The 23259-nt window shown below is 49.2% G+C and overlaps 5 protein-coding genes across 8 annotated transcripts in view; 4 read left to right on the top strand and 1 right to left on the bottom strand.

Annotated features, from left to right (window-relative positions):
• The window catches only part of LOC135943903 (zinc finger protein ush-like), a 49442-nt gene extending 42530 nt beyond the window's left edge, over nucleotides 1-6912 (top strand). The window contains exons 6-17 of the mRNA XM_065490573.1: nucleotides 274-576; nucleotides 969-1499; nucleotides 1733-2209; nucleotides 4172-4267; nucleotides 4352-4441; nucleotides 4496-4575; nucleotides 4794-4960; nucleotides 5011-5453; nucleotides 5835-6347; nucleotides 6403-6595; nucleotides 6649-6710; nucleotides 6764-6912. Of these exons, the coding sequence (XP_065346645.1) occupies nucleotides 274-576; nucleotides 969-1499; nucleotides 1733-2209; nucleotides 4172-4267; nucleotides 4352-4441; nucleotides 4496-4575; nucleotides 4794-4960; nucleotides 5011-5453; nucleotides 5835-6347; nucleotides 6403-6595; nucleotides 6649-6710; nucleotides 6764-6817 (3009 nt within the window). The 3' untranslated portion in view covers nucleotides 6818-6912. The remainder of the gene's footprint in view (nucleotides 1-273; nucleotides 577-968; nucleotides 1500-1732; nucleotides 2210-4171; nucleotides 4268-4351; nucleotides 4442-4495; nucleotides 4576-4793; nucleotides 4961-5010; nucleotides 5454-5834; nucleotides 6348-6402; nucleotides 6596-6648; nucleotides 6711-6763) is intronic.
• Nucleotides 6913-7182: 270 nt separating this feature from the next.
• On the top strand, nucleotides 7183-13418 carry LOC135944499 (angiomotin-like). 3 transcript variants are annotated; one of them, XM_065491492.1, is made up of 9 exons: nucleotides 7183-7371; nucleotides 7437-7582; nucleotides 7638-7768; nucleotides 7829-8357; nucleotides 8409-8558; nucleotides 9705-10068; nucleotides 10131-10640; nucleotides 10734-10945; nucleotides 12082-13418. In XM_065491492.1, exons 1-9 carry the CDS (start codon nucleotides 7329-7331, stop codon nucleotides 12541-12543), a joined length of 2547 nt encoding a protein of 848 aa, XP_065347564.1. In that variant the 5' UTR covers nucleotides 7183-7328; the 3' UTR covers nucleotides 12544-13418. The 3 variants fall into 3 exon arrangements, with proteins under 3 accessions (XP_065347564.1, XP_065347565.1, XP_065347566.1); XM_065491493.1 differs by having other exon boundaries at nucleotides 7184-7371; nucleotides 7440-7582; XM_065491494.1 differs by having other exon boundaries at nucleotides 7185-7371; nucleotides 12104-12299.
• Nucleotides 13419-13878: 460 nt separating this feature from the next.
• LOC135942587 (anaphase-promoting complex subunit 15-like) lies at nucleotides 13879-14711 on the top strand. Of its 2 annotated transcripts, none has more exons than XM_065488770.1 (5): nucleotides 13879-14034; nucleotides 14088-14187; nucleotides 14240-14299; nucleotides 14356-14496; nucleotides 14553-14711. In XM_065488770.1, the coding sequence occupies exons 1-5, from the start codon at nucleotides 14009-14011 to the stop codon at nucleotides 14562-14564; spliced, it is 339 nt and encodes a 112-aa protein (XP_065344842.1). In that variant the 5' UTR covers nucleotides 13879-14008; the 3' UTR covers nucleotides 14565-14711. The 2 variants fall into 2 exon arrangements, with proteins under 2 accessions (XP_065344842.1, XP_065344841.1); XM_065488769.1 differs by having other exon boundaries at nucleotides 14353-14496.
• A 553-nt stretch (nucleotides 14712-15264) lies between these two features.
• APC7 (anaphase-promoting complex subunit 7) lies at nucleotides 15265-19960 on the top strand. The gene is made up of 8 exons (XM_065487545.1): nucleotides 15265-15411; nucleotides 15476-15692; nucleotides 15762-15943; nucleotides 17148-17653; nucleotides 18094-18397; nucleotides 18569-18843; nucleotides 18907-19084; nucleotides 19162-19960. The coding sequence occupies exons 1-8, from the start codon at nucleotides 15343-15345 to the stop codon at nucleotides 19201-19203; spliced, it is 1773 nt and encodes a 590-aa protein (XP_065343617.1). The 5' UTR covers nucleotides 15265-15342; the 3' UTR covers nucleotides 19204-19960.
• LOC135941811 (uncharacterized) lies at nucleotides 19338-23099 on the bottom strand. Its single transcript, XM_065487548.1, has 4 exons — nucleotides 22920-23099; nucleotides 22045-22272; nucleotides 20929-21221; nucleotides 19338-19665 (listed from the first exon to the last, which is right to left on the bottom strand). The coding sequence occupies exons 1-4, from the start codon at nucleotides 22959-22961 to the stop codon at nucleotides 19338-19340; spliced, it is 891 nt and encodes a 296-aa protein (XP_065343620.1). The 5' UTR covers nucleotides 22962-23099.
• Nucleotides 23100-23259: the final 160 nt, after the last annotated feature.

Here is a 23259-nt window from a genome sequence, read left to right as displayed (position 1 = left end):
CCTGAGATCAGCTCCGAGGCCGGTTTTTAATGAGTTTTTTTTAGTAATTTCGAGTCCATTTGACTATAATCGGTAGCGATTTTACATCCCCGCTTGTCGTCGATCTTTCTCAGGTCGCACAACCTTAATATTTGAGTCTTTTGGTCAATTTCGCCTCCTCGACGGATATTTTTAATTAGGTTTTTAAGAAAAATAAATTTAACAAGAATTTGAGTAGTCGCAATAAAAATTAATTAAATTAGAAAATAATAAATTGATGGTAAAATTGTGCAGGCGTCGTCGGAGGTGTGCGTGAACGGCGGCACCTTCCCTTTGGACCTGAGTTTGCCACGGTCAGGCTCAGGGTGCGGCTCCGACCCTGAGGACGAGAAGGAGAACCGCGGGCTGAACACATCGTCGCCGTCGCAGGGCTCATCGCGTGCGTCGTCGCCGGCGTCGGCGTCACCCCGGCCGCACCACAGGCTCAACGGCGCCGCCGCCCCCGCCAAGAAGCAGCCGGAGCCGCCGCCCACGCCACCGGAGGCCCTCCGCAAGACGCCGACCACCCTCCTCCCGCCACACCTCAAACTACCAAAGGTAGGTTGTTGCATTTTTCTCTACAGTTGCTCGATTTTGTTAATTTTTTTCCAAAAAAAAGGTAAAAATCGTTACAAAAAAATATTTTACGTGTTTTTAAATGACTTGCTACGTCATTTTTTAGTAAGAATTCAACTGTTTCACTTAATTTAATATTTTTTGAATGTTCTACATTGAGGAAAGCAATTTTCCTGCTGGAATTTTGGTCTTGAACTAAAACAGGACGTTAATTGCCAGCGTTGAAATCTCCAATCGGTTTATTTTATTTTTTGTTGTCATTAGTTTTCATAATTAAATAAATCGTTTAATATTGAGCACAATTTAAAATGTGTTTATTTGCACTCGGTTGCAATTACTATAATTTATTTGACTTAAATTGAATTTTGGCGCAGCAGCTGTTGGTTCCGGAGCTGCTGGGTCCGCTGCTGGGATCGCAGTTGGCGCTGCTGCAGCGGCCGCTGCTGGGCGCGGAGGCGTTCCAGGCGGCGGTGGGGGCGGCGGGGGTGGCGAGCCCTGGGGCGGCGGGGCCGCAGATCCTGGTGAAGCAGGGCACGGCCAAGTGCGAGAGCTGCAACATCGTCTTCTGCAAGCTGGAGAACTTCGAGGTGCACAAGCAGTACTACTGCCAGGGCCGCAGCCGCCCCGACGCCGCCTCCGCCGCCGCCTCCGACGCGGCCCCGGCCGCCACGCCGTCGCCGCCGGCCGCCGTGCAGCCGCAGCAGCCGCAGCAGCAGCCGCAAACGCAGGCCAAGCTGCTGCAGCAGTTCATCTGCGGCAACTGCGGCATCAAGTTCACCTCGCTGAACAACCTCAAGGCCCACCAGACCTACTACTGCCGCGACAGCCACCTCCAGCCGGCCAACAACTGCACCAACAATAACGACCCTCCGCCGCAGGACAAGAAAAAGTGCCCCAAGTGCAAGGTAAATTTATTTCGGAGATTTTAATGAACGATAATTACGATTTTGAAACAAATATTTTATTAAAGGCACTAAAAATCCATTAATTGGGTTAAATTGCCTCGTCACAGTCAAATCAGGAACTTAAAAATGAGAAAAAATCGTAAAAATATTCATTTCGTTGACAACCACACACTTGACCCCCTCTCGAATACCGGAAGTCACTGCTAATTTATGTTTCTTTCGCTTGATTCCAGGTGAGCGTCGGCTGCGAGGAGGCGCACGAGTGCGTGGTGGGGGCGGCGGGGGCGGTTACCTCGGTGCTGTCGTCGAGCGGGTGGCGGTGTCCGTGCTGCAGGTCGCACCTTCCGACGGCGACCGCCGCGCAGAAGCACCTGGAGGAGCAGCACGCGGGGCTGCTGCGCGGCTTCCGCTGCACCATCTGCAGCTACCGGGGCAACACCCTGCGCGGCATGCGCACCCACATCAGGGCGCACCTGGTGCAGCCGCCGCCGGTCGCCGCCGCGCACGCGCAGGACAAGCAAGGTGACGTCAAGGAGGAGGACTTCATCGCGTGCGTGCTGCACGACGAGCTCGACGCCGCGGCCGCCGCCGCCACCAGCCAGGCGGCCGCGGACGAGCGGCCACCGGCGGCCACGCCCCCCGCCGAGTGCAGCGAATGCGACTCGCACGCCACGCCTAGTCCGCGGCCGCCGGCCGAAGCAGCCGCCACATGATCAATTTCAGAGTCTCAGCCCCTCCCCCTCTTCCTCCCACTACTTTTTCCTACCCTCGCCTGGCAATAACCGCGCCTGTGCGCCTTTCCCCGCTCTCGCAGCCACAATAAAGAGAAAAAAAACAGGCAGTGCGATTATCCGAAAAACCGCCATTTTTCTGTTCTTTCCGCTGGAAAAAGCAGATCAAAGGCGCGAATTTTCTCCTGGAAACACGCTGCTCGCTCAAACTCGAAAATATTTCCCTCGCCGGTGAATCGAAGAGACTGTGAATTCGCCAAATTGCGACTTTGAAGGGGAAAGGAGAAGCACAGCCGCGGCTCATTTTGATATTTGGCAGATCTCAATGAATTGAATTTGAGAGTTTTGCCGCCGCGCTCGACTTGGACTAATCAATTTATATTAATGGTGCGTCAGATCTGAGTATTTGAGACAAAAATAAATAAAGAAACAAACAAATAAATAAAGCCACGTACGTACGCATTCGATCTGAAAATGGATCCAAATGAATGGAGGGAACACGGTGCCGCCACGACGATCTCTCGTGTTTTACAATTTATATACGACTAATCAGAAGAAGAAAATAATGTTTACGATTAATTGAAATGGAAACACTGCTGCGACACTGAAAAAGTGATACACTTGTAACAGCTGTTTGCTAGTCTCTTTGGAGGAAAATGAAAATGAAAAAACTGTGTGCAATCGCGGAACTCGGCGCAGTGATGGAATCAAAGCAGGGCAAATTGGCAGAGAACCTTTTTTAGTACGTAACGATTATATACATGTACACACACACTCTCTCTCCCTCTCTCTCGTAAGAACAATTGTAATAAGCAGAAGCGCCAAGGAAAGCAGTGTGTTTAGCGATTAAAGAACCATTTTATTGAATGTTAACTAAGTGTCTGCGCCGCCGCCGCCGCGCGCCTGCATGCATGTAAAATAATTTTATCCCGCGCATTTATACCAACTAATCATTTTTGTATCTCTCTCACTCTCACTCTCTCGTCTCAAAACCGAACTCGAACTCGAACTCGAATCAGCACACAAACACATATCTGCGCAGTTTGTTTTTACTTTTGCAACATTTTATTTTGATTAAATTATTTGAAACACAAACACGGCTGATTAAAGAGAGTAGATTCGCGCCAGTAAACGCCCGTTTCTTGTGTTGTGCGGGAAAATCTACTTGCGAAAATGTGTAGCTGTTCATTATGTGATGCGTGTAAATAAATAATTATTGTCGCGGAAAAAGAGCAGAGAAGGATTAATTGGACCCTTTCGATGTTTACTCAGCTTGTGACTGCGAGAAAAGTCAGCATATACGTAATAAAAATCAACTTTCTTGAACATAGAGAAATAAATGTTACGTAAATTATTAAAATAATTGGCTTTTTATTTGTAAATCCTCTATATAGGCGAACGATGTCTAGGAGAATCATGTAAATCAATTATTAATTGCGTTTAAAATAATCAGTTTAATTAATTTATGAGTAAAGTTGCTGGATTAGTACAGAGCTTGGTCATTTTAATAAGCGTGAGGTAAGAAGTGGTTCGCGCAATTCTTATTTGAAAAAACCGGTGGGATTTATGAATCAATACCGGTTTTAATAACGGTTATTCCCGGTTTCTCCTTTAAAAACAATAAAAAGAAAAAATAATGTATGCTGTTTGCGCTTTTGCAACTTATGTTTTTAATTAAAAAACTTTAAATGTGGAAAATCGACGAAAACCTGAAGAGAGTTTTAAAAAAATACCGGTAGAAATCGTAAAGCTGACGTCATGCTCGATTCTCGCTTTTGATTGGTCGTCCGACCGATGTTAACCGAAGTTTTCCGCCTTTTTCGTCGCGAACATCCGAGTTGGTGAGTTCACGCAGGAGAAGAGCAAACAAAACACTAGACGGCATTTCAGGAATCCCGCTCACGTCGAAACACGCCGAAAGACGAGGAATTCGCATGAGAGAGTGGAGTGGAGGGCAGTCTTGTTTTGAGTGTAAGTCCAGGTTCATGTGGTAGCCCGATCTGGGCCGAGACACAGGCGAGAATGGGCGGTTTGAAGGTAAAATTGGTCCGCCATGGAGTCTGCATGCCGGCCGACGACACTGACGGAGGCAAACAATGAAAACGCTGGCTGTTTTTTCAGATTAGCGTCAGGATGGCGGACAGAAAAGAGTTCAAAGTCGGCGACCGGGTGTTCGCCAAGGTTCGCGGCTACCCCTCGTGGCCGGCCAGGGTAAGCAACCTGCCGACTTGCCGAATACCGAGGCTGAACCCTTTCTTTTCGCAGGTGAAGAGCATCATCACCGACGCGGCGGCCAACGGCAAAAACACCAAGATCGAAGTCTTCTTCTTCGGCACCTACGAAACGTAATTTGCATGTTTTCCTTTGTTAACCTCAGGGCCGAGATATTGACCTGAGTGCTGAAGCTTGAACTCAGGTCACTGATAAGCCCGACAGCAAACCTAGAAGCGTATGCCGACAGCTCGAACCTAGAGCCTAAGCTTGCTGTGCGATTTACGTTTCACATTCAAAAAGAAAAAATAAAATAGTCGAGGGTTGGATTTATTTTAATTTGTTTCTGCAGAGCTGTGTGCCGTCCTGAGGAGGTCTGCGACTACGAGAGCAACAAGGAGAAGCTTGGCAAAATGCAGAAGCGAAAGTTCTTCAAAGAGGCGCTGCACGAGATCGAGAATGAGCCCAACACCGAGGGCCCCCAACGCATCTTCGAGCCTCCAACCGACTTCCAGAAAGGTAGCTTTTTATTTCTAAACGAATTCAAATTAATAAAAGAATATTATAAGACGAAGACGCCATGTCGGAGGTGAGCGTGTCGTCGTCCAAGCCGTCGCGGCGGCAGTCGGTGGCGAAGAAGCGCGAGTCCGTGGAGGCGGCGGAGGAGGAGCCGCGGAAGAAGGCGAAGCGGGCCGACGACAGTCCCTCAGAGGGCGCCGAGCCGGAGCGCGTGAGCCGCAGCGGCCGCAAAATCAAGCCGAAACGCTTCCTGGACGAGGAGGAGCACGAAGAGGAGCGCAGGACGAGCGGCGCCGAGGACACGCCAAGGGCCAGGAGCAGGCCGGCGGCCGCCGACGAGGCCAGCAGGAAGGTGGCCGCCGTCGCCCCGATCGACCCCAAGCCCCGCGCCCACCCGGCCCCTCCGACCCCCACTTCCGCCCCCGCCGGCGCCACGCTGGAGACTAGGAGGAATGAAAAGCAGCCGCACTCGGTATGTGGCATCAAAATAACGGTATTTTTATCTTTTATTTCTAGGTGTTGGACAGGTTTGGTGCGAAATTTTCTAATCAGCAGTTTCGAGACAATATCCTGCGTGAAAATAAAATTAAAATTCTAAAAATGGTCCGATTTTGGAAAACTGCACACGGGTGGACATGCCCCACCGAGGGGCATCAACTGGTGCTGAAATCAGCCCCGTGCGGCCCACAGGGCCCTGCCTGGGCCGCGAAATTAAAATTTTCAAATGCCGCAATGGGATTTTTCCGACTTGTTGCCACGCGTCGATTGCTCGGGTTTTGCGGGGAAATTCGCGGTTTTGGCGATTTTTTCACACATGTAAATCGGCAAGGGTTGTTTTGTAATTGTGCTAATTTTTATTTTCAACGATTCTCAGGTGTCGAAGGGTGGAAAAGTAAAGGGTGGCGACGAGTTTGCGCCGCCAACGGCGACGGTGAGTCCGATGGTGTCTGGGAAAAAGCAGCAGACGCCGCTGCAGCAGGCAGAGGCGAGGAAGATGAAGGTGACGTTCACGCAGCAGCAGGCGCAGCAGGTGCTGGACAGCGACAAGACGCCGGACAAGGTGAAGGAGCAGCTGAGCAAGGAGATGGCCCTGAAGGCCAAGGAGCGCGAGGAGAGCGCGCGCTGCAAGAAGGCCGAGAAGCGGCGCACGCGGCTGCTCTTCCTGCGGATCGAGGTGCGCCTCCTGCAGATCGACACCATCATCAAGGCCAACCTGAGCCTCGACAAGGCCGAGACCAAGCCCGTGCTGCAGGTGCTCGACGAGCTCAAGAACCTCAAACTCAACCCGATCATGCTCAAGAAGCACCCGGACATCGTCTTCACTATCAAGAAGCTGCGCAGGTACGTCGGAAACACCAAGCAGTGGAACCACACCGACGCCGAGAAGGTAAATTTACTTACCCTGAAATTTCCTCCAAATAATAACCCTGATTTAATGTCAGGAGGAGTTTTCCAAGAAGGCTGGTGAAATCAGGCAGAAGGCGGGCCAAATTTTCGAGTACTTCAGGTTTGTGCTGCTCGGCTCGAAAGACGCGACGGACGTGAGTGCAAAGTTTCTCAAGCAGATCAGCGAGCTGCGGGAAAAGACCAAAAACCTGACGCCCGTCCGCCTGGCCGCCCTCGCCAAGGACCCAAGTAAATCCACAATATATTTCCCTTTTTTAATTAAATTAATTCTGGAATTTCAGCCGTCGCTACGAATTCTGAGCAGAGCGACGACACGGACAAGGACCAGAAGGAGGAGCGCAAGGTTTGACAATTCTTAGATTTATTAGAACGCAAGGCAAATTACTTAATTAAAAGGAAATTGGTGGTGACGGGAAGAGCGGCGAGAAAGAAGCAAGCTGCTCGGCTTAATAGATTGGAGGAACCGCGTCGTCTTCTGCGTGTGTACATTGATTAGAGCTGTAATTCTATTTGAATAAAGATGTTCGCTGTGCGTTACGAGGCTATTCAGAATTTTTTAGATGAATACACTTTGCGCCTAAATGCTACTATAATGGTGATAAATTCGGAGATTTACAAAAGATTATTTGATGTACTGGGCTGTCCACAGATAGCGTCAACGTTCATTTTAGGACCAGAAAGTACTTTTTAACTCTTGTTAAATCTGTTTCCATATGTTTAAATTGGTTCCGGAAACAATTTAGCTTATGAATTTAAAAACCGGTACATATCAGAATCGGAATTCGCAAACGGAGTGGGCGTGGGCGGCAACGTCCGACGTGGGAAGTTTGGCAACGCTGTGTGACTAACACGCATGAGAGCGACGGGCAGCAGAAATACGATTTTTCGGCAAGCGGAGGCGACGGCTTGCGAATCGGCCTGAGCGAGCCGCCCCCGCCCGGAGGCCGCCGATGCCAGGGCGATGCTGCCCGCGCAAGCCAAGGCGCCGGCCAAACCTGCCGCAGGTGCCATTTCCCTCGCGAATTCGCACAGAATTTTGCATTGTTATGGGTATGTATTTGTGTCCCAGCAGCCGACAAACCCACGTCCAAAAAGACGAGTCTGAGCGGCTCCGAGACGGACGTGTCCACCTCGACCGAGAACCTGAGCCAGGAGGAGCGCTATGTCATCAAGCACACCGCCCGCCAGGAGCCTCAGGGACAGGAAAAGCAGGAGGTCTGCGTTTTTTACATAACCGTGCGTGTTTCGACAATTTTACGCAATTTTGCAGCCTGCCGACGGCCTGGCGCCTCACCCTGGCCGCCAGCTGAGCCTGGACAACGCGTCCAGCTACAACACCCTCATCATCCACGCGAATGGTGAGGAGGGACTCGAACCTTGGGCCTCGCTCTCGCCCAACAGGTGCTCTAGCTCGTTTCCTTCGCCTTTCTAATTAATTTCTCCCCAAATTTGTGTGTGCAGATTGTCCAGTCTGCGCGACAGCTACATTTCCGCGGCGTCGAGCCACTCGAAGGCGAGTCTGCCGTCGTCTTCGGCGTCGTCGTCACCGACTCTGTGCGGCGGCGGCGGGCTGGGCGGTCTGCAGGGCGAAACGCGCGAGATCAACGAGATTCCGGCCGACTACCTGAGCAAGTCGCGCGTCCTCAAGCACCTGGCCAAGGAGATGAAGCAGGACGCGAAAGGAGGCGGCGGGGGCGGCGCCCGCCGGCTGCTGGTGCTCGACGTCTCGCCCGAGCGACACGCGCGCCTCCTGGCGCACAGGTACTCGACGCCGGTGCAGCGGTCGCCGCCGCCGGCGCCGCTGCAGGGTCGGCTGGCGCTCAGCAGGTCGCAGCCCGACCTGACGCAGCAGCAGGAGCAGGCCAAGCCGCGACGCCGCCTCGAACTCGTGCTGCCCGAGTCCGAAATGGTGCAGCTGCTGGTCAACGAGACCGCCTACCTCAAGGCAGAGCTCGAGATGTGCCTCAGGAAGGTCGCCAAGAGCCAAAAGGTCAGTCCCGAATTAGTCTGCGGCCTCTGGCATTGATAATTTTGTCTGCAGTTGGAGGAAGAAGTGGCGAACATTCACAGATCTCACCAGGAGCTGATGCAGTCGTCGGAGCGGCGCGAAAAACTCGAACGCGCGGCAAGACAGCGGCTGCAAGAGGACAATCGCCTCCTCAGGCAGCAGTATGAGCTCCTTCTTGCCCAGGTACTCGTTCAATCTTGACTTCTCGATCGTATATATATATTTTTTAATTAAAAAATTTATTTTTTTTTCTTGAAAAATTCAACTTTAAATAGAACAAGTAGCCTTAAACAGTGCAATCTGAGCTTAGGAATGGTGTGAATAGTCCTGAAAATGACTAATAAGTCGGCTTGATTAATTAATTTAGTGGAAAAACGCGTTAAACCTCATTGCGCATGCGTGTGTTGGTCTCATCTCCGCCGCCATATTGATATTATAGTTCGCGGGAGCTGTTGACGACGTGCCCATTTGCGATGAGGGTATTTTGAGCGGAAAATTTGCTGGAAATCGTAACAGAAGATAGAAATTCGCAGACCCGGCGGGAAAAAGATAATGCTAGCGCCAAAATTTTGTTTTGATGACGTAACACGGCACAACACAAGCGCAATCATTGATGCGCATGCGTGACTCGTTGGTCTGATCGCCGCCATATTGTTATTAGAGTTCGCGGGAAACAGACGATGCTAGCGCCACTCGGGTGACGTAATACTGTGCAACATTCTTGAGCTGGAGCAACGTGCAGCACCATTAATGCACATGTCCGCCGCAATATTGCCAATTTTAAAAAATTCTTGCCACTTTCTGGCAATTGGAGGAATTCTAGCCGCGTTAAATCTAATTTTTGTGTGGCAGTGGTCTTCTAGTTGATTTTCCCGCCCGCGAGAATAAATATTTCGCGACCAATCAGCGCTAAAATCTGAGACGAAAAAGAGAGTCTAGGCAAGGTTTCGTGACCTGTGGAGGTCCAGGGACGCAAGGTAGGCGATATTATTTTACTAGAGCAGCGAGCGAGTTTATTTTAGCTGGAAAGGGCGGTGATCCGACTTGAATTTTGGAGATTTAAGCGATTCTTTGCGTTTTATTAACTCTTGCCCGTGCGGAAGTAGTGGTTTGGCCAGCGCGGACACGATTTGAATTGATTTAATTTATCTTCGAAAATCAAAAGAATCAGAACTGAGGCCTGCAAGTAATTTTCGGACGTAAAAAATCGAATTTTCCGTACATATATTTGTAGCCGCGCCTTACCCTTACCCTTTATTACCGGCAAAAACTCCTCCCTCTAAGAATGAATATTAATTAACAGCGGAGGAATTGCAAATGAATGTTCAGGTGGAGCGCGGTCCTGAGGCGTCGGCGGCGGCCGAGGTGGCGGTGCTAAAGTGCGAGCTGGCGAAGCGCGAGTCTGCGTTGGCGGCCGCGTCCGCGCAGACCAAGGAGCTGCTGGCGTGCCGCGAACGGCAGGAATTGGAGCTGGCGGCGCAGCGGGCCACTCTGCACGAGCAGCGCAAGCACATGCACATCCTGGAGACGGCGCTCAACAACGCTCAGGCCACCGTGCTCAGGCTGGAGCACGAGTGCAGGAAGCGGCAGCTGCACGAGCAGCGCCTCCTCCACCTGCAGACCAGCCTCGACACGCAGCTCGCCGCCAACGACAAACTCGAGGCCCAGCTTGACGCTCTCCGAAGGGACAAAGGTATTTATTCAAACAAAATTCGATTGAATAAAACATTCCGTCCTTTCGGGAATTTTTTCTAGGCGAGAAGGGCGACGAGAGCGAGTTGCGGCAGCTGCTGAGGGAACGAGAGGAGCGGGTGTTGTCCCTGGAGAAGGAGGTGGCGCAGTGGCAGCAGTGGTATGTGGACGAGAGCGCCTTCCGGCAGGCGGTCATCGAGGCGGCCAGCATGCCCAAGGAGGGCAAGATGGCGGCGGCGGCGCAAGCGGCCCTCGACAAGTCGCAGCAGCAGCAGCAACAGCAGTCGGAGCGGCGCATCTGCGAGGACAAAATCCGGCAGCTGGACCAGCTGCACGCCGCGCAGCGCCGACTCGCCGACGTCGAGGCCACCGCGCAGCAGCTCGAGTCCAAGGTGGCCGAGAAGGACGCGATGATCAAGGTGCTGCAGCAGTCGATGCGCGCCTCGCCGCACCACCACCTCCACCGGCAGCCCAGTCCGTCGCCCATCGGCAGCATGATGCTGTCCAACGCGTCCAGCACCACGCTCGCGTCCTACCCGCGCGCCCTCTCCGCCGCCAGGGCTTCCAGCGCCGGTAAGTATACTGTAAAATTCACTCCAAGGGGCGTGGCACGCAATCAAAAAACGCGGGAAATTTTAATTAACGCGTAATCGTGTTTGATTTCAGGTTTGGCGTTCCAGCGCTCTCCCTCGGTCGCGGCCGATTACGGAGGCTCGTCAGGGGCGGCGTCGACGACCTCGTCAAGCGCTCATTTAGTGTCTTCGGCAGCGAAAACGACGGCTGCAGGCGGCGGCTCGACTCTGGGCCGCAGCTTCAGCGACGACGCGCACAGCCTGGACGAGCAGTTGCACACGCTCGACTCGCAGGTCCTTGGCGGGGTGAGTTATAACCGAAAACTGTCCCGAAACCAACCCCTAACCAGGCATGCGGCCCCGTTTGAGAGTGCAGTGTCGCTAACTACCCCCTTTTAAATTCTTTCGGCTTTCTAACTCGGTTCAAACCACTCTTTCTTGATTTTTATTACTTATTTCGAATAATTAAATCAATTAAATACATAAACCTTTAATATTTCCCTCGTAATTTGAATAAATAATCAGGGAAGAAGGATTTCGCCGAGTTCTAACCCGCGTTGGTAGCGTTTGCGAAAGGACGAGATGTTTTATTCGATCGATTTTCTACTTAAAAACATTCGGCCTTCATTGCGTGGAAGAAAAAGCGTTGAATTAGTGTCCGAATTCTAGTAATTAACGCTCACCATCGCGATCCGAAGGATGAAAAATAAGCTTTTATGCTGAAAATTCTTGAGGAAGATCGCATCATCAGGACTTAAATGGTGTAAGCGCGTCAGTTTAAACAGATAAATGGATTTACTTTACCTTTTTGAATCGGAAAATGTCCTAGCCAGGTAGCCAGATCCTCACGGGTTTTACAATAATTCTTTGCGAAAATCGGTTATCAGTACATAATGGCGGGTAAGAAATTCTTAGACCTGTGGGGGGGGGAGTGCTTCTAGTAGTCTACAACGACGCATGCGCCATTCAAGGTGAACTAACTGCTTCGGACTGATTGTGAGTGGTAGGGGAAGAAGAACGTAGCCATTAGCAATTAGTGCAATTAGTGACGTCAGATTATTATTATTAGATCTCCAGGAGGCGCTGGCATCGTCGTTTTTTCAATCAAAGAATTTATTCTCCGCCATTTTTATTTTCATTTCTGCTATAGAAATTCGGCGTTACCGCTTCAGTGAGCAAGAAATTAAGCTAGAATTAACGTTAGAAACCTAATTTAACATATATCCAGTTTGAATTTTGTTTGGATTTTAAACTAATGGGGAAAATCGATGGAATAAAAAATATGTTGGGTCCTTTGTGTGCGACTAACGCGTGAGTCGATGTCGGTGAGCAGAAAATAAAGCGTTCTGTGTCCTTTCTCTCTGTCTCGGGCGGCGCTGCACTCTCTTCTCCTGCGATCCGTGGTTGTGGTTGCGGTGGTGGTTGGTCGCCGACTCAAGCAGAGGGTGCTGTGCTGCTTTTCAGGGCTCTATAATCGGGGCGTTGCAGCAAGAAAAGAAGGCCTTTCCCAGCCACTACTGGCTGGTGTGAAGCGCCGCCCGCCCGCCGGAATCGGCGCCCTCGGCGGCGGCGGCGGCGGCTCGCTGCCCCCGACGCCGCCGCCGCCGCTGCAGGGCGGCGCGGCGCCGCGGGCGTCGTCGCTGCACGAGCGCTCGGACATCCTGATCCTGGAGAAGCAGGGCCGCGCCTCGCAGCGCCAGCGCCGCAGCTCGGCCGGCTCGCAGAGCTCCGACTCGGCCTCCGGCCTCGCCAGGCCGCCGGCCGCCCCCGCGGCCCCCGCCAGCGCCGGCTACCACCGGCTGGACCGCTCCTCCAGCAAGGAGAGCCTCCACTCGTCCTCCAGGCTGAGGCACTCGGCCTGCAGACTCGCCCACCAGCCGCCAAACTACCGCATCCAGCTCTAGACACACGGAAGAAGTCGAAATTTACGCAAACCAACCGTCCATTTGTCTGCAAAAGTAAGTTTTTAAGGCCTTCAGATGCGCAGGCGCGCGGACGTTCGAAAATTGGCGGGAAAGGAGCAAGCATTTTGATTCTGGCGTCTCTGAATCCCGGATTCCGTGGCTGTAAATTTAAAAGCAACCCTTTTGTGTTTATTCTTGAAAGCCCTAAATAACCAGGAGAATTCTACTTTTGATGCATTTCACTCGATAAAATTTAATCTTTCCCATTTGGTCGAGGAATGAAATTATGGCACCGTCTTTTATTTTTGGCGCTAGTCTAAAATTCGAATTTTTATTTTGGCCGTGAAATTAAACCAAAAGAATGATTTGGTTCCATGGGAACCAAATCTCCGTCTCTTTACAAAAGAGAGTGCCTTTCAAATTTGTAAAAAAAAGTGCCTTGACACCCACCAAAAACGCCAAAAACAGTCTAATTCGAATTTCAGGGTTTGGAAGGGTGACAAATAAAAAGTAATTTCAATTTGTAAGTTTTGGTTTGAACTTTGTCGCCTAAGTAATATCTTCCCCCGAAATAGGACTAATTATCTTTAATTAAAATAATGCGACTAGCTCTTTTGACGCGGACACCACGATATTACAATGTGCGGCGTTTTGGACGAAACCAAAAGCCGCTGCTTACTTAGGTTCCTTTTATGTTCGAAAGATCTTTTCTAGCGTGGTATTAGTCATTTTTTATTTGCTCTCAAACTGAACATTTAGTTTTATTCGTAAACCTACAAATTTAATTTACACGAAAATACATGTCATACAATTATAATATATTGACAAGAACGAGTGTTAGAGAATAAAATTAACATTTACTCACTGATATAATATTTCCTGGATTTCATTTTTTGACCTGAACCAAACCTTCGTGTATCACAAAGTCATTTCCAATGAAAGACCGAGCTCAACAGGTAAAAAATAAACGTGCTGCGTGAGACGGCAGCGATGTCACGCGGATTGCATGCATTTCACGTGATTCGTTCACTCGAGATGGCTGTGAGAAAAGGAGAAGAATTCCCGAGTACATCAAACCTGGCAAAATGCCTCCGAGAACTGTAAATTGGTCAAATTTTGGAAAAATATCCAAATTTTATTTGTTTTCTTGCTAAAAACAAATATATCATTATCAAAATAATACGTAATTAGTCAAAATAGTCCAAACGCGCATAGCTCCTTTCCTTACACGCTACGAGCAGTGCAGGCGAACGAGTGAAGAGGAGCAGTGTTAGCGCCATCTTGGTTAGACCTGTTCGCATCGGCCGTCAAGTAAGTTCAAAAATTCGCGGGTCTTAATTCCTCTAGATCGCATCTTTGGAGAATTATTTAATTTGATCATTGTTTGTTTACATCCTGCCAGCTCCCAAAAGAATTTACCGATTGCGAGGCCGCTTTTTCGGCAGATCTGAACGCTGAGCCGAAAATGGACCTCTTTCCCATCAAATTAAGGTTTGAATTCGGTTCGCAGGCATGCGATTTAACTAATTTTTGCCCGTGAACAGTTTGAAGCCGCGGCTGGTGGACCCGCTGTGGTTCAGCGTTGACAAACCGTGCGACGAAGAGGCTGAAATATTCGCCATGGAGCAGGAGCTGTCAACCACGGTCGGTTTATCTATATTTATTACTGAAGTTTGGATAAATTTGTGCTCTGCAGCTGGAATCGATTGCGAACAAGGACAGCGACGCGCCCGTCTTCGGCAAGAGCAACTCGGAAGTGAGTTTTTGCTTCTCTTTCCTTTCCCGCTGTACTGTTTTTTGTTTCTGAAGCAGATGGAGGAGATCGAGGAGGATGAAGAGGAGGAGGAGGAAGAGGACAACGATTCGGACAGCCGCGGCGAAGACGAGGAGGAGGAGGACCTCGACCTGGACCACGACCACATGGACTTGACCTACGAGCACGCCGACTCGCCGGTCTGGTGACCGATATCGCAATTGTGGCGCCAATTCCTCATCTCTTCTCTTTGCAGGAGGAAACCTGAGCAGCCGAGCACACTTTTTCTGTGTTTATTTCAAGACTGCCGCGCTCTTCTGCTTTTTTCTGAATTTATTGTACATTTATCATCTTGATAGCCAAAAATTGGCGTTTCTCATGGGATTGTATTTAAAATAAAATATTATCACTTTGCGAGTCAAGGCTGGAAAGGCCCAATTTGAGTCATGCAAATGGAATTTTTCTTGTATAATCGGTATTTTTTTTCGTTTACATAAGAAAAAATAGAGATCGAGTGAAGAAGCGCCAAAAATGGTGGCCTGGCTGATAATTCTTACCACCCCTCAATTGTTATTCTGCCTTATCCGTATTTAAAATATTGTTTGACGCGAATTATTGCACTCTTTTAGCGAACATTCGCAAGAAAATGTTCGAGAACTCATATTCAGGCCAGTGGCGACTTTTTAAACATTTAAAATTTGCCGCCTCTTTTAACCTGTTGTTTAAAAACGCCGGTTCTTCAATCTTGAAATACCGGTAATCTGTTAAAATCAAGAACTTATACAATTTGCAAGAATTATTGCTTTCTATAACATTTTCAAGTGCAGAAGGCAAAGATTGAGTAAGAAAATGTTGGAAATGTATGGAAATATATGAATTATAATCGGTATAAAGTACCGGTTTTATTTTTTCGGTAATATTTTACACCGCGTCTCAGCTGACGGTACCAGAGCGGAGACGGAGACGAATCGCAAGTAGTAAGTAGTGCAGTGCGCGAATCGTGTTTACAAACAGAAAGGTGTTCTTCCGCAGAGCGAGGAGCAACAATGACGGGCCTGGCCGAGCAGATTAAGCATTTGTACGACGCCAAATTGTACTCGAACGTGGTGGCGCTGGTAATGGCCGGATTAATCCGCGCGTGCAGAGCAGCAAAGAATGAGAAATTGTGGTTGATTTCAGTGCAACATCGCGGTGCCGGCGTGCGACAACAACCCGGAGGTGCTGGGCATTCCGCACCAGCGGGCGCAGACGCTCGTGGTGTACGGAGACTCGCTGCTGCGCACCGGACACCCGCGCAAGGCCGAGAGCGTGCTGGAGAAGGCGCTGCTGCTGCGCAAGTGCATCCTCAAGCCCAAGGGCGCAACCCTCGGCGACTACGAGGTCCTCCTCGACGTCGGTGCGTCCGCAATTCTCCTCCTCCTCGCTCTTCACATTATTAATTTTCTATTTTAAAATATATTGACAGACATCAAGTATTTGATACACGAGTGCCGCGTTTGCCAGCACGACGGCGCCGGGGCGATTTCCATTCTCGAGACCGTGTCCGCCAAGGCCCGCAATCCGCGCGTCAACATGGCCCTCGGCAAGCTCTACGCCGCCCGCGGCCTCGAGAGGTCCGCCATAACAGCCTACAAGGAGGTCCTCAAGGTTCGTAGCACGCCAATTTTTATTTTAATGACCACTAGAAGCGCCCATAATTATTCTTCTTTAAAAAATATTTCGCCTTGATTGAGAAAATTAATTTTGTTCATTAATTTGAGCAGAAAACGAATTGTTTGGTGCCAAATTCAGTCTTAAGAGTTGGTTTAAACCGATTTGATTACGAAATATTACGCAAATCGGATAAAAATTATTGGAATTCCTTGTTAAAACCGCTTAGCATTCTGTTGTCATCAAGATTAATATCTCCATTCAGTAAATTCACATTAAAAGTTGATTTGCGCGGATTTAAATGAGAACGTAAACAAGGAAATCAGAGTAAGCAGCAAGAATTCCTTGCTGGAAGAACCCTTGACGCTGATTGGCCAGATTGGCTGAACGCTACGCACGTGTCAACAGTACGTAGTTGGGAGCTGCTGACATGCGCGTTGCGTCCAGCCAATCAGCGTTGAGGGTTATTCCAGCAACGGCAAATAATAAAAAATAATTCTTGACATCCTATTATGCCCCAGATTTTGCATGCCACAATAGCGGGAAATTTAAACGACTTTACATGAAATGAAAATTCTTAGTCAGCGTATTTTTAACGCTCTTTTTTGGGTAAGGAGAGACAAAGTAGCGATTTAGATCTCTAAATGTCGGTATTAACATAGTTCCATCTCAAAATTACTCTTTTCAAATACAATTTCCTATTAACCCTGATTTGCATGTTTGAAATCGTAACGTAGGATAGTAATTCGCCAACCAGGCGGGAAAAAAAGTCTATGCTAGCGCCAAAACATTGTTTGGATGACGCAACACAGCGCAACACTCTCGCGACCATTTATGCGCATGCGTGTGTTGGTCAAATCTCCGCCGCCATATTGTTATTAGAGTTCGCGGTAACAGACGATGCTAGCGCCACTCGGGTGACGCAATACAGTGCAACATTCTTGAGCTCAAGGAGCACCATTAATGCACACATCCGTCGCCATATTGCCATTTTAAAAAATTCATGCAATTTTTCTGGTAATTAGAGCAATTCTAGCCGCCATTTCCATTAATTGCAACTGCTTAAAATTCGAACACAGCTGTTCAACCTCTTATTGAGGTGCGAATTTGGCGATTCCGGCATTTGAGAGGGGGTCAAGTGTGTGTTTTTTATTTTAACCATTTTTCCTATTGCTCTCTTTTTAATAAATTGTGTGATTAGGAGGCGCCGCTAGCGATCGAGGCGGCGGAGCAGCTGCTGCGTCTGGGCGTGAGCGGCGCCGAGGTGATGACGCTGATGGTGAACGGCTACTGCCGGCTGCGCGGCCTCGACTGGGTGCAGATGTGGATGCGCGCGCTGGGCCACCTGCACCAGGGCGAGTACTCGGACGTCATCACGGCGCTCAAGTCGCTCGACAACAAAATCATTTTGCGCGGCTGCTCGCAGCTGACGCTCACCATCGGACGCGCCTACTACCTCAAGGGCGACTACGCCAGCGCCATCGACGCCCTTCAGAAGGTCCAAATATTCGATCCGACGGTGAGCGCGGGGCTGGACGTGCGCGCGCACTGCCTCTACCGCGAGAAACGCACCAAGGAACTCGAGAAGCTGGTGGCGCCGCTCGCGGACAGCGTTTCGGCGCCAATGGTGTCGCCGTGCAACCGCTCCCTGCTCAGCGAGGCCACTCTCGGCGTCCACGGCCCTGAGGTCTGGGTCGCCGTCGGTTGGTGAGTCTCTTTCTCTTTTTTTTCAGCCATTTCTGACCCTATTTTTATGATCCCATGCGAAAGTAAGAAATAATTGAAACTGCGCATGCGTCAAGTCGTATTTTGTAACAAAGCAGCGCCATCTCGGCCCCCTAGCGAGCATTCCTCTAAAAAGAGGAGCGTAAGGAAAGGAGTAGTAGAGTATCAGCTCTGATGCCATTGTTGCCTGCTAGTATCTACTCTCCTTTCCTTACGCTCTAGTGTGGGAGTGGTCGTCGCGGGCAAAGAGCTCCTCTCTTTACAGTGATGCTCGCTAGGGGGCCTAGAAAGCGCTGCATTGCTAAACAAACACGACACTTGACGCATGCGCAGTTTTAATTTAGCCTCAATTATCCCTAATTTTCGCATGTTATCGTAAAAATAGTTTTTTTACAACCGCAACGGGTGTATCGTGTGTCCAGGTACGCCCTTGCGCGCAGCCAGCCCGTCCGAGCGAACCACCTGGCGGCACGCGCCAAGAACCTGTGCCTCCGCGACTCGAGCGTGGAGGCGCTGCTGCTGCGCGGCGCCGCTCAGCGCCAGTTGAAGAGGCTCGACGCCGCCATTGCGTGCTACCGCGACGTGCTGAACGTTGCGCCGAAAATGTTTGAGGCCTACGAGGGCCTCATCAACTGCTACCTGGCGGCGCCCAACCGCAAACGCGAGGCCTTCACCCTGGCTGCCACAGCCTGCCGCAAGCTCAACCACGCCCCACGCGCTCTCACGGTGAGTTTGGCAACTGCGCATGCGTAATTTATCTTATAATGAATGGCCTAATGTTTTTACGCATCCTCAAAGGTATATTCAGATAAAAAATTTAATTGCGCAAGCGTAGCAAAGTTCTAGGCTTTCTGCGCATGCGTGACAACTGAAATTGAGCTCCAATTTGGGTTGCAGCTGTACGCGCAGGTGCTGATGAACGAGCCAGGGTTGTCGTCGAAGGCAAAAAGCGCCTTGGAGAAGGCGCTGAACCAGGACGCACACTTCCTGCCGGCCGCTTACCTTTTGGCCGAGATGCTGGAGAAGGAGCACAAGTACGACCACGCCATCGCGCTGCTGCAGCGCCACATCGACGCCACGCCCAACGCCAAGCTGCACTCGATGATCGGCGACCTTCACAGCCGCGTCGGCAACGTCGACAAAGCGCTAAGCCACTTCACGCTAGCTTTAAAGTTAGTCAACATTCCGAGCATTCTTCCAGGAGGCTGATTTTGATTTTATTTTGTCTTGCGCAGTTTTGATCCTAAAAACCGAGTGGCGCAGGCGGGCATCGACAATATTGACTGCGCAGGCGCTAATCCCGCAGGCGGAGCCAGCAAGCCGTCGCCGTGTTTTCTGTCGACGCCCGGCGCCGATGATGCCGACATGAGCCTGGACGTCGAAGAAGCCATCGACAACAGCGACACGGACGAGGTAACAAAAAACAACCTGGTGTTACTTCAATTATGGCCCTATCCTCAGGTAAAATATTTTCCTTATCGTAATTTCAGTTGGACGAAGGCGAGGGTGCGAACTGGCCCGAAATCTCGTGAATTCGATTTACACTTGGACGCAAAAGTGAAGAAAGCGCGATGGAAATAAGTTAGAATCTCTGTTTTATTGAAAAGACTTATTACAGTGTAAAAATGGCAGCTGTGGTGGGGGCGTGTGAGGGGGCGTGGCTGCTCTAGGCGGCGGGAAGGTGTTCGTGGCGGCGCTGCCTGCGCAGCCACTTGTGCAGCACGTGCGTGTTGATGACCTGCGCCTTGGGGCCCTCGGTGCGGATGTCGAGGTGCGCCGTCGGCTCGAATTCCATCTCCGAGTCGCCAGCGTCGGCCGTGTCGAGGCCGCGGCCGCCCTCGACGCCGCCGCTGTGGCCGCCCTTGGGCCAGCCCTGCGCCGTCCGCATCACGTAGCCGCCCCTCGACGGCCCCCAGCCTGCATCCCGGCCCCCGCCGCCGCTCTCCAGCCACTTGGGACGCGTCTGCTCGGCCATCGGGTCCATCGAGTTCACCCTGCGAAGCACAAAAAGTGATTCAAAGCTTTGGCGCTGGTGTCGCGGAAAAGGCGGGATTTTCTTTTTCTTTTTGGCATTCCGACGAAAATTTGCGGTAAATTTGAATGTGTGTGTGAGTGCAAGTTCTAAAAGTTCTTATGTTTCCCTGTTCTCTAGTTAAAAGCAATTATTTACCACCAAGCGATGGCGCCAAAATCACTCTTATGTAACTGAATTTTTGACTTCAGAGATGTACATTAATTTATTTCTTGTAACTCTCTTTACAAATAAAATTTACGACTATTTCTAGCGGATGTAATTATTTGTTTTATTTACCAAAACAGCTGATCCACCAAACAGAATAATCAAATCTCCTAGTTTGTTCAGCGACAAAGATATACCTCCTGCTATAGCCTGCTGTCCTAATACAAAATGCGTATTTTGCTACGTAAAAAGCGTTAAAATGGCTCATTCGTATCAGGTTAGCAGGCAACGAAAAGAGGTACGCAGAATTCTCCTTAAGATACCTCCTACCATCGCATGCAGACCGCGTACTAAAACCCGATTTTATCGCTAGGATACGTAGCTTTACGTTAAATTAAAAGTTGACCATTTTGTATCCAGTCAACAGAAGACGGTAGAAGGTATCAAAAGATGCATTCTGTGTACCTCCGTCTGTCGCATGCGAACCGCGTAAAAAATGCCGATTTTAACGCTGCATATTCTCGCTTGAAGCTAAATTAAATAATGACCATTTTGTATCCAGTGAGCAGAAGACGGCAGAAGGTAAGAAAAGAACAATTCTGCGTACCTCCTTTTGTTGCATGCGAACCCGGTATTAAAAGCCGATTTTAACGCTAAACAGGCTTGCCGTTAAATTAAATATTGACTATTTTGTATCCAGTCAGCAGAAGACGGTAGGAGGTATCGCGAGAAGAATTTTGCGAGCATGCTTTTGTCACGTGCGAAACAGACTATAACAGCAGGTATCGTTTTGTGGTGCTCCTCTAAATAAAAAAAAATACATAAAATACTATCCAATATTGTTTATTCTTGCAAAAATTAAATAATAATAAACATGGCAAATAACAAAATAAATACGCGTTTAATTGTACATTTCTGCCTGTCCTAACCTCAAAACTGGCGAAATGTGATAAATTAGCTCAAAAATATCTGCCTAAACTGCTAATAATTTACAATAAAATCCCATTAGGTCAGTCACAACCAAACAAACCTCTCCTAGTAATGACTAAAAATAGAACATTTTGATGGAAAATCTCACCTGTAAACGGTTTTTGGGGGCGCATGCGAGGCGAACATGGGCTCCGGGGGGTAAGGCGGCGGCGAGAACGTGGTCTGCGTGGCGGCGACGGCCCTGCGGAGGAGCGGCGCCCGTTTGCGTCTGCGCGACGCCAGCAGCAGGTCGGCGAGGAAGAGCAGCGCCGTGAGCAGCGCGATCACGCCCAGTCCCGCCGCGTGTCCAATCAGCTGGTGCGGAATCTGGTCGATCGACGCCAGGATCAGCGCCCCGGCGGCGCCGAACATCAAAGCACCAACAAATAAAAAGAAAGTTTCCTGAAAATCACGAAATAATAGTGAATTAAAATTAATAATAAACGATTTTTTTCCTATACTTCCTCTAAACCCTGATTTTTTGTCTATGAATCACTGAGAAATCAAAGAAAAACTTTTAACAATGGCGTATATTTGCAGCTAAAGAGTTTGTTATTCGATTTTGAACAGTAAAAAGGCATTAAAAGTGGATTTAATTGCAAATAAAAGCAATGAAATCAAAGGAAGCAGCAAGAATTCTTTGAGAGCAGAATCCTCGACGCTGATTGGCTGACGCAAAACGCTCCCGCGCAATTTGAGAGGCAACCGTGAGAACAGTTGACAATCGTGATGCGCCAGCCAATCAGCGCCGAGTATTTTTTGGGCAAAGAATTTTTAACTGAAGAAAGCGCATAAAGAATAATTCTTTGCTGGAATCATCCTCAACGCTGATTGGCTGAACGCATTGCGCATGTCAACAGAATAACAGATGTCGCGGTTACCTAGCAACGCTCACACATTGAAACTACGCGGCAGCTGCTGTCACGCGCGTTGCGTCCAGCCAATCAGCGTCGAGCAAAGAATCTTTGCTATTTTCTCCGTTTTGCGCGCAATTAAATCTGTTTAAATCCACATTCGGAGTGTTTCTGCAATTAAATATCGCCTGGCCAACTCTTTAGCTGCTGATTGGAACAAACAAATCGGTTTTCCACTCGTCAGGAGCACAATTTAATAATTATAAAAATTTAATTACAGGTTTTTTACTAATATTAATTTTTTTGATAAATTCCCAGGCAGCAACATTTAATTATTTGTTAGCTATTTATAAAAAGGAAAATTTGCGAACCATTGCGCTTTTTCGGCGCAGCTCTCCCGCAGCGGCGGCGACGACGAGTCCAGCGGTGATGATGATGAAGCCGCCGAAGGTGATGTCGACGAAGGCGGCGCCGTGCTCGTCCCAGGTGACGTTGGTCAGCAGCGGCCACTCGTACGACAGCTTCTCCAGCAGGAAAAACAGCCGGCTCGCGTCGTAGTCCGTCACCTTCTTCACCAGCATGCACACCACGCTCATGATCTGCGAGCGAAATAATTACAAATTCAGCATGCATTTTAATAATAATAAATAAATAAATTCAATCCCCAGAAATTTCTTTTAAATATTTATTTATATTTTTCCGGTCGATAAAATAAGTGTGCCAGAAGAAAAACGGGAAAATAACCGTTTTCGGGGCTGCCAGGTCGGCGAAAGGCGGAAGAGCGAGCGGAAAAGTGGGCCGCGCGCGCGCGATAGCAGCCCTGGCTTATCTAATCTACCCTTTTGCGGCGAAAGGTGAGACAGAAAGCAGAATATTCCGGCCTCGTCGCACAAATTGCACACAAACAAGTGCTCTTTGTCCGCCTGCTCGCCGTGGGAAACTTGCCACATTTTTCTCTCCGAATGGCCCTCATTTTTACACACGCGCGCGCGCAAGGCTCTTAATTAGATCGTTTCTCTCTTTTTTTCTAAAAAAAAACCAGCAAGAAATGTATTTAAGCCTGCAAAATAAAATAAAAAATAAATAAATATCTGCAGTTAAAGAAGTTTGTGTTTGAAAAATCCAAACAGCATTATTTTAAAATAAACAATTCAGTTTTGGGGAATTTACTTATTAAATAAAAATATAAAACAGTTCGAAGAATGTAAATAAATAAATAAATAAATAAGAAAAGGCAAGTACTCACGAAAAGGAGAACTTTGATGGAAATCCAGGCGTCGCAGGCCATGTCTACGTCGCAGGAAGGAAAGGTGCGTGCGTCAGGTCGGAGGCAGTTCGCTCGGTCGACTCAGTCAGTCAGGGCCCTGGCTGCCACTTGCCACACCGCCAGCGCCAGGTGAACAAAGCGCCGCCTTTTGTTCCCTCGTGCGCGCGCTGCCAACAAAAAGCAAATCGACAAGTTCGCGTTAATCACTAGCTTTCTCGCCACCTCCGAAAACAAAATAGTAAACCCCATCAAAAGAACAAAACGAGGCCATTAATTTTTAAAAAATGGTAAAATTCACTTTCATTTTTCGTCAATTAAT

This window comes from Cloeon dipterum, chromosome 4 (assembly GCF_949628265.1).
Source record: "Cloeon dipterum chromosome 4, ieCloDipt1.1, whole genome shotgun sequence".
Classification (NCBI taxonomy): domain Eukaryota; kingdom Metazoa; phylum Arthropoda; class Insecta; order Ephemeroptera; family Baetidae; genus Cloeon; species Cloeon dipterum.
Note: the sequence above shows the minus strand (reverse complement) of the source record. Positions and strands in the feature narration are given on the sequence as shown.

Bases quoted from the DNA above. Each gene is read 5' to 3' on its own strand.
- APC7 (XM_065487545.1), top strand. From the start codon at position 15,343: ATGACGGGCCTGGCCGAGCAGATTAAGCATTTGTACGACGCCAAATTG. The intron at 15,944-17,147 runs GTTCGTAGCACG...TTGTGTGATTAG, and splicing joins CCTACAAGGAGGTCCTCAAG to GAGGCGCCGCTAGCGATCGA. The intron at 19,085-19,161 runs GTAACAAAAAAC...TCGTAATTTCAG, and splicing joins ACAACAGCGACACGGACGAG to TTGGACGAAGGCGAGGGTGC.
- LOC135941811 (XM_065487548.1), bottom strand. From the start codon at position 22,961: ATGGCCTGCGACGCCTGGATTTCCATCAAAGTTCTCCTTTTC. The intron at 22,273-22,919 runs GTGAGTACTTGC...TTTCGCTCGCAG, and splicing joins CCATCAAAGTTCTCCTTTTC to ATCATGAGCGTGGTGTGCAT. The intron at 19,666-20,928 runs GTGAGATTTTCC...TGTGCTTCGCAG, and splicing joins CCCCCAAAAACCGTTTACAG to GGTGAACTCGATGGACCCGA.
- LOC135944499 (XM_065491492.1), top strand. From the start codon at position 7,329: ATGCTGCCCGCGCAAGCCAAGGCGCCGGCCAAACCTGCCGCAG. The intron at 7,372-7,436 runs GTGCCATTTCCC...TTTGTGTCCCAG, and splicing joins GCCGGCCAAACCTGCCGCAG to CAGCCGACAAACCCACGTCC. The intron at 10,946-12,081 runs GTGAGTTATAAC...CGACTCAAGCAG, and splicing joins ACTCGCAGGTCCTTGGCGGG to AGGGTGCTGTGCTGCTTTTC.
- LOC135942587 (XM_065488769.1), top strand. From the start codon at position 14,009: ATGGACCTCTTTCCCATCAAATTAAG. The intron at 14,188-14,239 runs GTCGGTTTATCT...TGTGCTCTGCAG, and splicing joins AGCAGGAGCTGTCAACCACG to CTGGAATCGATTGCGAACAA. The intron at 14,300-14,352 runs GTGAGTTTTTGC...TTGTTTCTGAAG, and splicing joins TCGGCAAGAGCAACTCGGAA to CAGATGGAGGAGATCGAGGA.